Source organism: Apodemus sylvaticus, chromosome 3 (assembly GCF_947179515.1).
Source record: "Apodemus sylvaticus chromosome 3, mApoSyl1.1, whole genome shotgun sequence".
Classification (NCBI taxonomy): domain Eukaryota; kingdom Metazoa; phylum Chordata; class Mammalia; order Rodentia; family Muridae; genus Apodemus; species Apodemus sylvaticus.
In genome coordinates, this window is record NC_067474.1 from 46,678,444 (window position 1) to 46,695,898 (window position 17,455).

Here is a 17,455-nt window from a genome sequence, read left to right on the forward strand (position 1 = left end):
TTGAGGTTGGCCTGATCTTTATCTTCAGGGCGAGTTCCGGGACAGGAGGGGCTACACAGGGAAACCCCAGATCCAGAGTCCCTGCTTGATGGTGGCCCGTGCACCGGCATGTATGAAGGGGTTAGGGCAGTTTTCAGTTCAGGGTCCTGATGTCCCCGTGTTGTCCCTCTCCGTGGTTGGTGGTACAGGTGGCACTGTTTGGAAGAGTGGCATCTGAGACACAGACCATCTGAGGCGGAGGGGAAACTTATTAGCTGCCACCAACAACTCACCTTATGCCGTTCTGCCGTTTCTCCAGTTCTGGACTTCAGCGACCCCTTCAGCACTGAGGTGAAGCCCAGAATCCTGCTCATGGGTCTCCGGAGGAGCGGCAAGTCGTCCATACAGAAAGTCGTCTTTCACAAAATGTCCCCGAGCGAGACGCTGTTCCTGGAGAGCACCAACAGGATCTGCCGGGAAGATGTCTCCAACAGCTCCTTCGTCAACTTCCAGATCTGGGACTTCCCGGGCCAGATTGACTTTTTTGATCCTACTTTTGACTACGAGATGATCTTCCGGGGGACAGGGGCACTGATCTTTGTCATCGACTCCCAGGTACGTAGAGTTTCAGAGTGTAGGCAGCACCTACCTCCTCATAACTGTTTGCGGCGTGGTTTGTTTTGTAAAACTGTGTGTACAGGTGTGTGTGTGTGTGTACACAGGTGTGTATGTCATGTACATATGCAGGTGTGTGCAAGCATGTGTGTGTGTGTGTGTGTGTGTGTGGCTGTGTGTGGCTGTGTGTGGGCTGTGTGTGGGCTGTGTGAGGGCTGTGTGAAGACGTGGGGCTGGGGCTGGGGCTGTCTGTCAGAGGGTACTCTTCTGCACCTGTGGGATCAGAGGATCAAGCTCAGGTTGTCAGTACCTTTACCTGCTGAGTCATCCTGCTGACCCGGTGGGGTGGTTCAGGTTTTTAAATCTGCAGTAGGCCTTCCTATCAAACAGGATTTCTTAGAGCCCTCAGACCGTGCAGTGGAGAAAAGGCTCCTGTCTGGTCTGGTCATAGCCCAAACACAACTTAACCTCAGATCCCAGAAGACAGTGGAATGCCAACCACAATATTTACTTAGCAGGTTACTTTTTATAATGTTTACTTTCTAAGTAGATACACCTAGAAGTGACATTTTTTTCTTCTGACTCAAAGTATTAGTTGATTTTATTTTGTGTGTGGGTGTTTTGCCTCCACGCATATCTGTGAACAGCTGGTGTATCTGGTGTCTGGAGAGGCCAGAAGAGGACATTTGGATCTCCTTGAACTGGAGTGACAGACAGTTGTGAGCTGTCATGTAGGTGCTGGGAATTGAACCTGGGTCCTCTGAAAGAGCGACCAGTGCTTCCAACTGCTAAGCCATTTCTTAAGCCCTTGAACCAAATTATTATTATTAGTATCTATTTGCTCATTGTAACTATTTTATGTATTTTATAGATGACTACTAATGTGGGGTAGGTATCTCCTAGGAAGATGGATAGTTCATGTTTTTTCCCACAGTTTACATCTGTGTTTGGATAACCAGCTCCACGTTTGTGTTTTTGCTCCCGTAGCCCTGAGTACTGAGAAATGTGTTCACATAGATTGGTTGGGGATAAGGGTTTTGTCATAGCATTTTCTCAAGAATTTAAATCCTCCCAAGTTGTACCTCCTACATTACCTAGTTTTCTGTCATAAGAATTATTTAATAGTTTATTAACAGATCTGTGTAAGTCCTCCTTCAAATTAGTTATAAAGGAAATGAACGGGGAGCCGCTGACTGAGGAGCCCCATTCTCCAGCCGTTAGTTGATCTTACCAGTTTCCGCTAACTGGGGCCCTGCCCCTCACTCAGTGGAAAGGGGTTGGGGGAGGAGATCAGGCTGGCCATGCTGGGAAGCAGCGTGTGTGGGGTTGGGGCCTTAGTGGGTCCTGAGACTCGGGTGTAGGCTGGAGGTTTTCCTGGGCCTAAAGGAAGAATGCCAAACCTGGTCTAGACTCGGGGGTTAGAGATTTCCCAGAAATGAGTTGCTTCTGTAATCCGCTCGGCCATGCAGGGTATGTGTAACACAGAAGTAACATCTTTAGCAAAGCCTTGGCTCCGGGAGGCTGCACTGTGTCTGGCTCGGAGAACAGGGCTCCAAGCACATTAGGGATTCGTTCTTCAGGGGAAGTCTGTAGAGGGAGCGAGTGACATCACCTGTGGTGATGTGGTGATGTCACTCCCCGTCTATGTCCACCAAAGCTTGAGCCTGGACCCTTGGTGTGCCTGGGTCTGTTGGGAGCTGCTTTCCTGGCCCTCCCATGTGTTTTCTGGCCTGTCTCCCTTGCCCTCCTGTCTGTTTGCCGGGGCCCAGTGTGCACCGTACAAGGCAGGGAACTCTGTCTTCCCCTGTTGCCTCCCAGGGTATTTCTGCAGCCATTTAAGTAGCTGTCTGAGAAAGTGGATTCCAACCAGAGCTAAAGATCATTTCAAGATGATGGCTTAGTAATACTCAGATACCCTGCTCTGCTTTGTAACAGCTCTAGTGCATTTATGATATGACTGTCATTTAGTCCCAGATAGGTTTAGTCACTTATTTTTACTTACTATTGTTTGTTTTTCCCCCCAGAGGAATGGGCACTTAATGTCTCTAGGATGTTCCTAGGACAGGGATGCGGGGCCTTTGGCAGAGCTCTGGCTGACGGAAGCCACAGTAATGCTCATCAGGCAGGGCCAGGCGGAGAGATTGCCCCAAGGTCTGGCTAGGACAGCCATCATCAGGGCTTAAGACAATCTCTGAGACCAGTTGGTGACGAAGGAATGTTGGCTCTAAGGAAGAGGAGGCTACAGAAGGTCCTGGGCTTGCAGGGAGGGACTCCGAAGTCACAAGATTAGGAGGGCCTAGGAGTTGGTTACAAGGCTGGTGAAGAGCTGGGCAGTGACTGTGACCATCCTGACTCAGGTCAGCTTCAGGGACTCCTGAAGTGTGTTCTGCTCCATGGCCTCCACGAAGAGTTAGTCTCCACAGCAGCGGCTCCCGTTGACAATCTGAGGCAGGGTAGCTTTGGGGTTGCCAGCCATGGCTGGTATCTCATCTCGAAGGGCGTTGTCCCGGGAGATGTCCACTAGCTGGTACTGAGTCCTCTTCCCATCTAGGATGCGGGTCACCTCACTCTGTTGGGACTTGATGTCACGAGAGCCGGTGACAAACACGCTATAGACGCAGCACAGGCCATTCATGCTGCAGGCAGGGGACACAGACCAACCGAGGGACAGTGGGAGCGGCAGCTGCATGACTTGGGAACTACTCTATTGTTTATTTTTAATTATGTGTACATGTGTGGGTCTGTATAGGAGTACAGGTTCTTGCAGCAACCAGAGGTGTTTGCTCCCCTGGAAGCAGAGTTTTGGAGTTTTTTTGGGTTTTTTTTTGGATTTGGTTTTTTTCGAGACAGGGTTTCTCTGTGTCCAGCCCTGGCTGTCCTGGAACTCACTCTGTAGACCAGACTGGCCTCAAACTCAGAAATCTGCCTGCCTCTGCCTCTGCCTCTGCCTCCCAGAGTGCTGGGATTACAGGCGTGCGCCACCATCTGCGCCATGCCATCGCCCGGCATGGAAGCAGAGTTTTGGGTGTTCGTGAACTGGTCTACGTAGATGCTAGGAACTAGAGTCTGATCGCCGGCAAGAGCAGCAGGTCCTCTTAAACACTGAGCTGGTTTCCAATCCATACATAATTGCTTATTTTTTAGGTAGGCAATTTTTTTATCTCATCATGAAGCAGCCTTTTCAGTTAGGTTAGTAAATTGTGTGTACTTACTGCAGGTTATAGAAAAGTCTAGTACTTCTTGAGAAAGACCCTTCTTTCCTTCTTTCTTACCCTCCCCTTTCCCTTTTATCCTTTCCCCTACCTCTTCTTTGCGTCAGAGTCTTACGCTGTTGCTCAGGCTGGCGTCGCTCTTACGGCCGGGCTGGACTCACCACACCCTTCCCACTTTAGCCTCTTAGGGAATGTTGAGATTACAGGCATGGTCATCTTGCTTCCCTCCCTGTCCCCTAGGGACAGGGTCACAAAGCCCAGGTGTCCCACATAAGCTGTAGGGTAGGGAAGAGCAGAGACAGGAAGGTCACCGGGGTTTGCTAGAGTCCGCAGAGCTCCAGACTTGATGAGAGGAGACTCTTGTCACAGACTCAGGTTAGTGAGGTAGAGCAAGAGCGTGGGCACACACACGTATGCTTATGTGTATGTACGACGCGCACACACATACACCAGCATGTGTACACACACACCACACACACACACACAGAGGAAAAAGAAAAAAAATATACTGTTGGTGGAAAGCATCTGTAATCCTCTGTTCTAGTGACAATGGAACTTGGGGCGAGCCCAGAGCCTTGCTATGTTAGGCAAGTGTTCTATCTCAGTGCCACATTCTCTCTCTCTCTCTCTCTTTTTTTTTTTTTTTTTGGTTTTTTGAGACAGGGTCTCTCTGTGTAGTCCTGACTGTCTTGGAACTCACTCGGTAGACCAGGCTGGCCTCGAACTCAGAAATCCGCCTGCCTCTGTCTCCCAAGTGCTGGGATTAAAGGCGTGCACCACCAACACCCGGCTAGTGCCACACTCTAGAACCTTGACCAGGCTGGCTGCAGACTTGTGATCTCGTACCTTTCCTGGCCAGTAGCTGGGATCACAGGCTGTACTATGGTACCCCACATTTTCTTCTGTTTAATGGCATTTTAGGTTTTTAGGGTCTTTTAGGGAAAGTATGCATACTCTGCCCTGAACCACCCACCAGTCCCTGATTTACTTATTTTTAAGTAAGTGTGTGTGTGTGTGTGTGTGTGTGTTTGCGCGTGCATGCATGTGAGTGCAGGTACCCAAAGAAGGCCAGAAGAGGATGAGAGGGTGTCCGTCAGGTCACCTGGTTCTGAAGTTACAGGTGGTGGCGAGCCGCCCCATAGGGTGCTGGGAATTGAACCCGAGTCCTCTGCAAGAGCAGTGTATGCTCTAAGTGCTGAGTCCTCTCTCCAGTCCCTCCTGTTCCTTCGGTCATTAAGGCTATATATTACTTCATCTGTTAGTGTGAGCCAGGTGTGCTGACACTTTTAATTCCTGCAGCTGGGAGGTAGAGGCAGGTATCTCTCTTGGGAGTTCGAGGCCAGCCTGGTCTACATAGTGAATTCCAGGACAGCCAGGGCTATGACAGATTGCCTGTCTAGGTCTGATAGTGTAATCAGGCCAATTTTTTTTTTAAAATGATATATTTATTTATTTTATATGTGAGTACACTGTAGCTGTCCTCAGACACACCAGAAGAGGGCATCAGGTCCCATTACAGGTGGTTGTGAGCCTCCATGTGTTTTCTGGGAACTGAACTCAGGACCTCTGCTCTGGAAGAGCAGTCAGTAGTACTCTAACCACTGGGACATCTCACCAGTCACTTTTCTTTTTTAAACACTTATTTATTCAGGGAGCATGCATGATGTTTCTGTGGAGGTCAGAGGTCAGCCTGAGGGGGGGCATTCCTCTCCTGCGACCATGTGGATCTTGTGGACTGAACTCAGGGCATCAGGCTTGATAGGATTACCACTCTGCCCTCTTGCTAGCCTACAATAAGCTCTGGAAAGTTTTAATAAAAGAAACCTTAATGCTTTGCTTTTTCCTGGTCTGTTCTGCCAAGTTTCTAATATCAGGATCACCTGGGCCAGTGATAGCCAAGGCACATGCTCTGTTGTATTTCCAGCAGGGTGTGCCCGATTCAGAATCATTCCTCCTGGAGAGAGGGACCACAGCTTTGGCTAACACGGTATTCTATTTCAGACTTCCTCAAAGCTGGCTGGCCGGTTGTTAGCAGGGCTGCCAGTCTCCCTCTGCCCTGTCTGGTCATCGCGAGAGTCTGCTTGTACCCCCACCATGTGCGCTCCTCGCGCCTCCGTACAGAACATGTTGGAGCCTAGACTTTTGTCTAGGTGTCTGAGGTGGGGGACGGCCCCCAACCAAGAGCAGCTCCAAGCTGATATTTAAATTTCTCTTAGCTTTTAAAATGATGTAAACACTGTTAGGATACGCGTGTTGACTGCAGTGTTAGGATGAGTGGAGCCAGACGGTGGGGGCGCACTTGGGAGGCAGAGGCAGGTGGATTGCTGAGTTCCAGGCCAGCCTGGTCTACAGTGAGTTCCAGGACAGCCAGGGCTACACAGAGAAACGAGAGAGAGAGAGAGAGAGAGAGAGAGAGAGAGAGAGAGAGAGAGAGAGAGAGAGAGAGAGAGAGAGAGAGAGAGAGAAAGAGAGAGAGAGAGAGAGAGAGAGAGGAGAGAGAGAGAGAGGGAGAGAGGAGCGGGATAGATATGCTCACGTAGTACTTAGAAGGAAGAGGACAGGGGGCTTTGCTTTGATCTTTCAGTTCATTTTCTCTCCCTTCCTCCCCCTCCCTCCTTTTTCCCTCCCTCCCTCTCCCTCCCCCCCTTGTCCCCAGACAGCATTTCTCTGTATTGTCCTGGAACTCATTTTGTAGACCAGGCTGGCCTCAAACTCAGAGATATCCTCCTGCCTCTGCCTCCCAAGTGCTGGGATTAAAGTCACAAGCCACCACTGCCTGGCATCATTTTTTTCTTATTTAAAAGATTTTTTTCTTAATTTTATTCGATATGTTTTTTTATTTACATTTCAAATGATTTCCCCTTTATTTAAAAGATTAAAAAAAAAAAGACACCAGTATTCAATCCCAGAACTGTTCCCCCCGCCCCCCAAATACTAGGCAAGGGTGACTACAGAGTTAGATTGCCAACTCTGTTTGTTTAGAATTACTTATGTATGTGAGTATACTTTAGCTGTCTTCAGACACACCAGAAGAGGGCCTCAGATCCCATCACAGATGGTTGTGAGCCACCATGTGGTTGCAGGAAATTGAACTCAGGACCTCTGGAACTACATACAGTCATTGCTCTTAACCACTGAACCATCTCTCCAGACCTGTTTGTTTTTGAGACAGAATCTCCAAACTATCCCAGGCTGGCCTATAATTTAAAGCAATCCTCCTGCCTCAGCCTTCCCACTGTTAGGATTACAGGTGTGAGCCAACATTGTTGACACTGATTGATTACTAAACAGAAAGATAGTTGCACGGGTGTTTATTATTTTATTATATAGAGGTAGGAAGGAGGAGAAAATAGTATTGTGGTGTTTGAAACAATTGCTCTAGACCAGGAGTCTCAAACTCTCTGTTCAGGGCCAGAAGTGGAGGCTCTGGGGACTGCACTGTCTGCGGGAGTCCCAGAGGAAGAGTCCTCATGTCTGCAATGTGGTACCCAGCAGCCCTGGAGAGCATACGACAAGCATGGCTGAGCTGACTTCCCATGTGGCTTAGTTACAAAGGCCACATGGGAAGGTTTGCCGACTTCCCTGGATGAGGGTTAGACTCCTTTCTCACCCTCCTTCCTAGCCTCAGTTCATCCGTAATCTCCATCATGGTCCTTGAGAGTCCTGGGAAGCCAGGAGCCATCCTGTCCCCTGGAGGACTGAGGTACTGGTCCAGTTTCTCTTGTCTTTGCAGCTATCGACAGCCTAGACTATGACTTCCCGAACCAGCTGTGTTTTCTTAGCTTCAATGTTAACAAACTTAGATTTGTATACTTGAAATCTGTGATGGCAGAAATTTTCTTGTGGGGGTGTTGGAAATTTGGGAAAAATATTTTTGGAGATCATAGCTGTGTGTTTTAAGGTGATGAGTGTGTGTGGAAGGTTCTGGAAACAACAAAGCTGAAGGCATGAACTCTGTTCCAGGATGAATATATGGAAGCGCTGGCCAGGCTCCATCTCACAGTGACCCGGGCCTATAAGGTGAACACCGAGATCAACTTCGAGGTGTTTATTCATAAAGTAGATGGTCTGTCAGATGATCACAAAATTGAAACCCAGAGAGACATTCACCAGAGGGCAAATGACGACCTTGCTGATGCTGGATTAGAAAAAATTCACCTGAGGTAAGAGCTCTCAGGGTCCTGGTCCTAGGAGAGGTTGGAGTGGGTGGGCTTTGGTTGTAGTAACCACAGGCTAGAACAGAGTGCATGGACGGTAATTTACCGGTTTACCGTTTCTCACTGGGATAGGGTCAAAGACATTTTGCACTTGCGAAATACTAACTTTTGGGGGAGAAGAAGTGTTTGTTTTACTTTTGTAGTCAACAAGTTGTCAAAGCAAAACTTCTCATCTCATATGAGAAACGCAATAAAATCCAAGACCAGGATGCTAATTGGTGCTTGGTAATAGTTATTGCTAATAGGATAGTATTTATAACCGTGAACAGATGAGACTTAAAATCATTAGGTTAGGAATTCAGAGGAAAATTTCTCCCATCTGTTTTGTGGGGTAGGGTGATAGGTAGTATATGCATTGTTGATTTTAAAAAACTGGAAGATGAACCGGGCGGTGGTGGCACACGCCTGTAATCCCAGCACTCTGGGAGGCAGAGGCAGGCGGATTTCTGAGTTCCAAGCCAGCCTGGTCTACAGAGTGAGTTCCAGGACAGCCAGGGCTATACAGAGAAACCCTGTCTCGAAAAAACCAAATCCAAAAAAACCAAAAAAAAACAAAAACAAAAACAAAAAAAACTGGAAGATGAAAAAAATGCTTCAGTGTCAATGATTTAAAAGCTACTGATTATTCAGTAGAGACTCTTGTAGCACGTAAGGATGCTCACGTGGATAATGACAGCCAAGCTCTGAAGCTCTTCGGGCAGTGAGGAAAGGCTGCAGTTCTGGCAAGAGGGAGCCTGCCTGTCAGGACATACTTGGTTTTGAACAAGGTCATTGTGAATTCTAGTGCACAGAAGATGAATAGGTGCTAGTGAAAGAGTCTAAGACAACTGCGCAGAGGGAGCCTGGTGAAATGCCGCCTTCTCTTTCAGCTTTTATCTGACAAGCATATATGATCATTCAATATTTGAAGCCTTTAGTAAAGTCGTTCAGAAACTGATCCCACAGCTCCCGACGCTGGAGAATCTGCTGAACATCTTTATCTCAGTAAGTAGCTGGTTTGTTCCCGCTTGGGTCATTTGCAGAATCTGAGAGAAACATGCATGGCGAGTCAAGGGTTGTGACATACATCTGCCTGCATTTCAGGCCACGGTCGTATCTCTCTTGAAGATTCCTCCTCCAGAATGTTTTAGAGACTTTGAATTTTGACTCCGAAAATGTGTGTTTCCTCAGTACACTTGCTTGGGGTTGCTTGTTCCTGTGGGAGGCAAGCATCAGTGTTAATGAAGGCTCACCTTAGCTATGATGCAGACACCCTGGTTTGGGGGCAGCAAGTTGGCACAGCAAAGGCACCTGTTGCCAGGTCTCGCCATCAGAAATCAAACCATGGGACCACAGGCTACAAGGAGAGAACCAACTCCTTCCTCAAAGTTGTCTTCTGACCTCCACATGTGTGCTCTCGCCGACCTAACCATCCCAGCCATACACAAATATATAAATAAATGTAAGAAGATGTCTCTAAAACCCCTTGGTTCTGTTGGTGAGGTCTGTGTTTGAATAACTGTGGTGAGTCTGAGCCAGGGGTTAGGGAGGGAGCACTGCCCAAGTGGTTTACCTCAGACAAATAACTTAGGCTAATGCTGCCTCCAATTTCCGTTTCCAGTCCATCATAACATTTATGAAAGTAAATTTAAAGTGCAATAAAACTGTACAGCTAGAATTCCTTATCATTTTTGCTTATTTATATATTACATTGAGTATGTCATATACTTTTTTAAATCTCTAAAGAAAATCGCTTTATTATAAAATTGTTGGGCTGGAGAGATGTTAAGAGCAGTAGCTGCCCTTCCAGAGGTCCTGAGTTCAATTCCCAGCAACCACATAGTGGCTCACAACCATCTGTAATAGAATCTGGTGCCCTCTTCTGGCCTTCAGGCGTGCGTGCATGCAGAACACTGTACACAGAATAAATAAATCTTTAAAAAAAATTGTTGCCTACTGACTGTGCAAGTAGGAGAACTTCACTGTGACATTTTATAGAGGCATATGCTGTGCTCGACCCCATCCCAGCCTGCATGTTCCTGTCCCTTCCCTGATGGGTGGGGTGGACTATCTTTTTTTTTTAATGTAACCATGACACAATCTGAACTTGATGTTACTTTAAGGCATCTCTCCCTCTCTCTCTCTCTGTTCTTTTGTTTGTTTGTTTGTTTGTTTTTGAGTCATGGTTTCTCTGTATAGCCCTGGCTGTCCTGGAACTCACTCTGTAGACCAGGCTGGCCTCGAACTCAGAAATTCGCCTGCCTCTACCTCCCAGAGTGCTGAGATTACAGGCGTGCGCCTCCGCCACCACTGCCGCCCCCGCGCCTCCCCCCCCCCCCCGGCTCTCTTTTTAAAAAATAATTAAAGAAATATTTATTTATTTTATTTATATACTGTAGCTGTCTTCAGATACACCAGAAGAAGGCATCAGATCCCATTGTGAGCCACCCTGTGGTTGCTGGGAATTGAACTCGGCACCTCTGGAAGAGCAGTCAGTGCTCTTAAACCACTGAGCCGTCTCCCCAGCCCAAGGCATGTCTTTTTTATTTTCTTCCCCTTTCAGAATTCTGGAATTGAGAAAGCGTTTCTGTTTGACGTGGTCAGTAAGATTTATATCGCAACTGACAGCACGCCTGTGGACATGCAGACGTATGAGCTCTGCTGCGACATGATCGACGTGGTGATTGACATCTCTTGTATTTATGGGTAAGTAACATATTCTCTCCTTTTGTCACTGAAGTGTTTGTTTGGTTTTGGACAGTAGACACTGATCATGCTTTCCTCTTTCCCATTCTTTTTTTTTTATTTACTTTTATTTTTTTTGGTTTTTTGGATTAGGTTTTTTCGAGAAAGGGTTTCTCTGTATAGCCCTGGCTGTCCTGGAACTCACTCTTTAGACCAGGCTGGCCTCAAACTCAGAAATCCACTTGCCTCTGCCTCCCAGAGTGCTAGAATTACAGGCGTGTACCACCACCGCTCGACTTTTTTTTTTTTAATATTATTTATTTATTATTATTTATAGGAGTACACTGTAGCTGTCTTCAGACACCCCAGAAGAGGGTGTCGGATGCCATTACAGATGGTTGTGAGCCACCCTGTGGTTGCTGGGAATTGAACTCAGGACATTTCGGAGGAGCAGTCAGTGCTCTTAACTGCTGAGCCATCTCTCCAGCCTCCTCTTTCCCATTCTAAAGCTAAAGTCCTGCTGTCCTTCCCAGGGCAGGAGATGTAGCCCAGTTTATGCTCAAAGCCCTGAGATCAGTCTCAGGACGGCAGGAAAAGGGAGAAGGGGAGAGTGAAGGACAACTGCCCTCCAGCTTTCCTTCACAGCTTCTGTGGAATTTTTGTATTCACTTTAAAAAAATTATTTATTTATTATATGTTAGTCTACTGTAGCTGTCTTCAGACACTCTAGATGAGGGCATCAATGGTTGTGAGCCACCAGGCGGTTGCTGGGATTTGACCTTCGGAAGGAGCAGTCGGTGCACTTAACCGCTGCTGAGCCATCTCTCCAGCCCTTGTATTCACTTTTATTCTTTTGTTTTCTGAGATCTATACTGAGATCTGAGATCTATATGAGAACTGAGATCTATAAATAGGCCATTTAACATGCCGATAATAAAAAGTAATTGTTGAGCAAATGCCTATAAATAGTGGTTAAAGGTTTGTTGAGCAAATCTTGTAGTTTAATTCTGAGCTGTTCCACGGGACAGGAATTATACTACACTTGTTTACAGATAAAGAAATGGACTTTCGAATGGAGACATTTCTAAGACAACACTTTTGCTGTCATTAAGAAAAGACTAGACTTTGAACCATGCACTAAATGACCCTGATGCTGGGAATCCCACACCCAGTGCAGTCCATGGGTTAAAAATAGATCCACAGCCACCACAAATGCTTCCATTGTCCTGTTTGTAACAGAAAACACTGACTCCGGTATTTTTAAAAACTTGATATTGATTATCTGGGTGGACAGAGAATTATAAGACTGGCCAAATGACTTCTGCCAGTTTTTATGTATTACGGCCTTAACGTTCATGGAAACCAAAACCTCCTGTGTGCTTAAGATAATGTTATCGAGGGGAGAAAGTCGTGTCGCTAAACATAGAAGCACACTGCATGCCTGAGAGGCTGCTGAGCGCGGTTGCCCACAGAGTTTAGAAGAGGGTTGTTGGGTCCCCTGAATTGGAGCTTCCGATGTTTGTGAGCCTCCATGTGGGGCTGGGAGCCAAACCTCAGTCCTTAGAAAGAGTAAGTGCGCCGGGCAGTGGTGGTGCACACCTTTAATCCTAGCACTTGGGAGGCAGAGGCAGGCGGAAAAACCTTGTCTCGAAAAACCAAAAAAATTTTAAAAAATAAAAATAAAATAATATTAATAATAATAGTAATAATAACAAAGTCTGTAGGAATCTAAACATGTAAACAGTGGGTTAGAGAGATGATCCAGCAGCTCGGGACACTTACTCTTTTGTTTTTTGTTGTTGTTGTTTTGTTGTTGTTGTTGTTGTTTGAGACAGGGTTTCTCTGTGTAGTCCTGGCTGTCCTGGAACTCACTCTGTAGACCAGGCTGGCCTCGAACTCAGAAATCCACCTGCCTCTGCCATTTTTTCATGTAACGTCATCTGAGAATTTACCCAGGCTATTAAATGCTATTTAGTAACAAGCAATATTTAGAATCTAGATATTCAAATATGTCTACTTGAAAAAAAGTTAACTCAGCCCCCCCCCCCTTTTTTTGGGTAAAAAGTTTACGTGTTTCCACTGATTTTTCTTAGAGAATTACTTAGCACGAGAACTTCTGTGTTAAGTTACAGGTATGTGGTACCTGCCTGTAAACGCAGCTGTCAGGAGATTGGCTGAGGGAGAAAGGAGGAGAGTTCAAAACCCTGTGGGCAACAGAGCAAGATCCCATCTCAATATAAATAAGCAATATCTGAAATAGTGTTGTGGAAGTTAATGCTCTGCAATACGTGTGTTAGGGTTTTATCGCCGTGAAGAGACACCATGTCCATGGCAGCTCTTGTAAAGGAAACTTTGAATTGGGGCTGTCTGTCAGAGGTTCAGTCTGTCACTATTTTGGCAGGAAGCGTGGCGGCATGTAGGCAGATATGGAGCAGGAGAGCAGGCAGCAGCAGGAGCTTGTGCAACACTAAACCTTCCAAGCCCACCTCCACAGTGACATACTTCTGCCACACCTTCTAATAGTGCCACTCCCTGGGCCAAACATTCACACTTTTACACTCAGGAGTCTGGGGTGGGGGGGGGTCATTCCTGTTCAAACCACCACAACATGCCTTCAAACATCTGAGCTCTTACCCTTGGGAGGTTTCATTAGAGCTGGCTGGGGATACAGCTCTGTGGTAGACATCTTCCTCCCTGGTACACACAGGGACCAAATTCAAATCCCCGAGTGGGAGGTGGTTTTGAATCTTTGACAGGTTACAGTGGGCCCACTGGTGCTTTCAATAACTAATTCCCGTAATTTTTTTTAGAATCTGAGGACCATTTTATTTGAGTTTGAAAGTAAAACAGGATGCACAAGCTGCCGGGAGGAAGGAGGTGGCCAGAGCGACATGCCTGTTTCAGTTAGGGTCCAAGGGACCTGCCACGCTCTGTCACAGGAGGTCAGCAGGGCAGAGGGGAGGGAGATTCAGACTGAGTGGGAAAGCCCAGGGCGGCAGAGAAAGCACGTGGGCTTTTGGCCAGTGTCTGAAAGAAAAGGAGCCGCAGGATAGCAGCACTGTGTGCTGGTGTCTTTTTAACTTTTTCCCTTTCTTTTTGAGATAAGATCTTGTTACATTGTCTGTGCTGCCCTTGAACATCTGGGCTTGCATAATTGAAACTTAAACTACTTTTTAAAGTATGTAGATATCAGCTTAAAGTACTGTTCAAAGCTAAAATTCCCACATGTCTTTGAAAATACACTTCAGGCTCCTCATTACTTTGAGTTGGCCATCTCTACCCACCCCTCCCCCCCAGCCCTTTTTATTTTTGCAAGGTTAAAGCTTTGATATTTATCGTATCTAGATTTTAATTTCCAGTTTACTTCTGTCATTAACTCAAGTTGTTGTTGTTTTTTTTCTCATTAGCCAGTTCACCTTTCCCCAGTATCTGTCTGGTTTAGAGGAAGGATTTTTCTGGCAGCCAATGTGTGAGAAGAACTAAGTGTGGTCAGCTGTTCACTACACAGTAATTTTTGGGTGAAATTGATAAGGTTTAGTATAATTCCAAATTTCTAGACACCTATTCATGAATTTGGACAATATGCTAGAAAGTGTACTTAGTTTCAGATAGAGAAAAGATCCTCACAAAGACACTCTGAGGAAAGGGTTCAACGCCAGTCCTCTGTGGGCTCTGTTCTGGCCCCTAAGGCTGTAATGTTATTTTTGTCTGAATTTTGCGTTTCCCACTGTAGGCCTCGGCTGAGCACATTATTTCTCCAGTAGGAAGCTTGGCAGTGCTGAAGGTACAGAGAGGAGGACACTGGGGCCTCAGGTTCCTCACTCAGCCTCTTCCCTGACATGGGAACCCAGTAGCTACGCTCTGTCCCGCCAGGCCACACCTGAGCATGCTGACTCTGCAGACATGAGTTCACGCACACGGAGAACTCTGTGTCCTTCGTGGGATTTCTAACCACATGAACACGCTTGCTTTTGTTTTCCTCATACACATCTGTCATTGACATTTTGGCTGCACTGTGTGGACGTGAGTTGCAGATCTGATTCTCTCTATTTCCTGAGAACAAGGAGGTCTTTTTGCAGGACTACAGTTTAATTATCAAATAAGGCAAATTTAGCATGTCTTAGCATACTCTGTTATCTAAAACTCAAGTTTTACCAGTGGTCCTTTGGTGCTACTTTATTTGTGGAGCTGGGAGATGGATCCTAGAACCTCTTTTTTTTTTTTGGTCTGAGACGGGGTTTCTCTGTGTAGACTAGGCTGGTCTCAAACTCAGAGATCTGCCTCGCTCTATCTCCTGAGTGCTGTGATTAATTAAAGGCGCAAGTCACCACTGCCTCTTGATTCTGTTTTCTAGCGGTTTTTCCTCTGGCCCAAGTCAAGGCCAGCACTTGCCTCTCCTGTCTGTCTGGACTCTCTTTGGAAGTCTCTGGCCTTGCTTTTGGCAGCCTCACTATTATGTTAAAACAAGGTGCCTTTGGCTTTGGAGGGATGAGAACGCTCCTCTACCTCCACTTGGGCACCTTTGAGTGTTGCCTGGCTGCCACAGTAACTACTCACTGTGTTGGTAAGAGACTGGCAAAGTCACCTCTGTGTCTGTGCCCAAAGGTACAGCCTTATTAGGCATTCGATTTGACTGCAAATGTCTCATTAGGGTGATTGTTTGCTGTGTGTGTTGGGGGTAGGGGCAGTTGTCTGTGTCTGGATTGCCATTTGTAGCTCTTTCTTAAAGGTCAAATACATCTTGGTTTTTGTCTCCTTTTAGTCTCAAAGAAGATGGAGCAGGTGCCCCGTATGACAAGGACTCGACGGCCATTATAAAGCTGAATAACACGACAGTTCTTTATTTAAAAGAGGTCACAAAGTTTTTGGCGCTCGTTTGCTTCGTCAGGGAGGAAAGCTTTGAAAGAAAAGGTAATTTTTGGTGTGATTTAAAAGAATTGCCTCAGTTCACACTGCCTCTGCCTGTTGGATGTGAGTGAACAACAGATGCCCTCGAAGCCGCAATGTTCGTTATGTGGCCCTTGATTGGCAGGCCTGAGGCGCGTCCTGCACAAATGGCTATCTGGGTTTGTCTGTCCCCTAGGTGTGCAGCCATGATTGAGATGAGGTGGCAGGAAAACCAGAATCGTCCCTGTTAGCAGGCTGTTGCAGCAGGAACAGGATTTCTTAGCCTGTGCTGGCGGTTGGGGCCTGTGCCTGGGTCACACAGAAGGTGCTAGGGGAGCCATGTGACCGTTGCTCTCCTGATTAAGGAAGCACTAGCTGTAGGTGGCATCTGGCTTCTGCTTAAGTCCTGGAAAATAGCATGGATGGTGCGTGACCTACATCGTGAAGGTGTGACTGGTTCTTAATGACCCCATCCTGGAAGGGTCAAATCAGTTGTTGGTGTTGGGTGTGAGTGTATGTTTTAATTAAGCAAAAGCAATTAACTGATTTTTCCCCCTTTATCTTGTGAATGATGTGGCTCTGCTGGGTACTGGAAGCCAGGGCGTAGTTTACTACTGCTAACAGGTCTGGGGTGACACAGGGCTTGTCCAGATGGTCAGACACCAGGGCTCTCTCACTAGTGCTACCTAAACAAAGCTAAGCCATAGGGGCCAGCCAGTGGCCAGCAGCCAGTGGAGACAGTGGGAACAGACGCTGGGACGGCTCCAGTTAGCCTGTGAGCAGTAACGCTCACGGTAACAGTGTTGCAATGTTAATGGACACAGCTGATTAAAGGGTACATGCCTTTAATCCCAGCACTTGGGAGCCAGTGGCAAGGGGAGCTCTGTAAGTTCGAGGCCAGCCTGGTGTGCAAAGCTAGTTCCAGGACAGCCAAGGCTACATAAAGAAACCCTGTCTTGCAAAACCAAAATAAGTAGATAAAATTAAAATAAGGAAAACAAAGGGCAAAATGAATCTGAGGTAAGTCATGTGACATCTCTGAGACTTTTTTCGTGCTCTCTTTTCCTCTCCTCATCCCCTCACTCGCAACAAAGCCTGCTCACTGTGGGTGTAGTTTTAGAGCTGGTTTTTCATTCACTTTGCCCACATTTAGTTCCACTGTAACAAAGGCGATCTGTGCACCTCTCTCTCTCTCTCTCTCTCTCTCTCTCTCTCTCTCTCTGTGTGTGTGTGTGTGTATTGTATACTGTGTATTCTTGTGTTATATGTGGCATATGTGTGTATTGTATGTAGTGTATTCATATGTGGTATATGTGTGTCTTGAATGTTGTGTATGAGTATGTTATATGTGGTAAAGGCATGTGTTGTATATGTGCCAGGGGTCAGCCCCGGGGTGGTGGTCTTTTTTGTTGTGGGTTCCTCTCGAGGCAGCGGAGGGGGGAAGAACATCAATGGAGAGTAACTTTTGTCTTATGAGATACCTAGGGTTGCTGTATCATAAGAAAAAGCTTACTTATCTAGGTTACTTTGTTGTAGCTGACCTGCCTTTGGTGTTCCTCTGAGGCCAGAAACTGCAGCCTCTGGAACTTAACACCTCATCCTAAAACAATGAAATAACCTTTCTTCTATCTTAGCGGGTTGCTACCTGAAGTCGCAGGAAGAAAAGGGACATTTTGAAAAGTGAATTTATTGTTTTTTTTTTTTTTTTTTTTTTTTCCTGAGACAGGGTTTCTCTGTGTAGCCCTGGCTGTCCTGGAACTCACTGTGTAGACCAGGCTGGCCTTAAACTCAGAAATCTGCCTGCCTCTGCCTCCCAAGTGCTGGGATTACAGGTGTGCGCCACCACTGCCTGGCTATCATTCATTTCTAAGTTGTAAAAAG

The 17,455-nt window shown here is 46.6% G+C and overlaps 1 protein-coding gene and 1 pseudogene across 2 annotated transcripts in view; one reads left to right on the forward strand and one right to left on the reverse strand.

The window, feature by feature from the left end:
- Positions 1 to 17,455, forward strand: part of Rragd (Ras related GTP binding D) — a 36,032-nt gene that overhangs the window by 11,219 nt on the left and 7,358 nt on the right. For both annotated transcript variants that reach the window (XM_052176200.1, XM_052176201.1), the window contains 5 exons: positions 299 to 594; positions 7,770 to 7,969; positions 8,893 to 9,007; positions 10,566 to 10,708; positions 15,450 to 15,598. In XM_052176200.1, the coding sequence (XP_052032160.1) occupies positions 299 to 594; positions 7,770 to 7,969; positions 8,893 to 9,007; positions 10,566 to 10,708; positions 15,450 to 15,598 (903 nt within the window). The remainder of the gene's footprint in view (positions 1 to 298; positions 595 to 7,769; positions 7,970 to 8,892; positions 9,008 to 10,565; positions 10,709 to 15,449; positions 15,599 to 17,455) is intronic.
- LOC127679718 (SH3 domain-binding glutamic acid-rich-like protein 3) lies at positions 2,948 to 3,388 on the reverse strand (annotated as a pseudogene).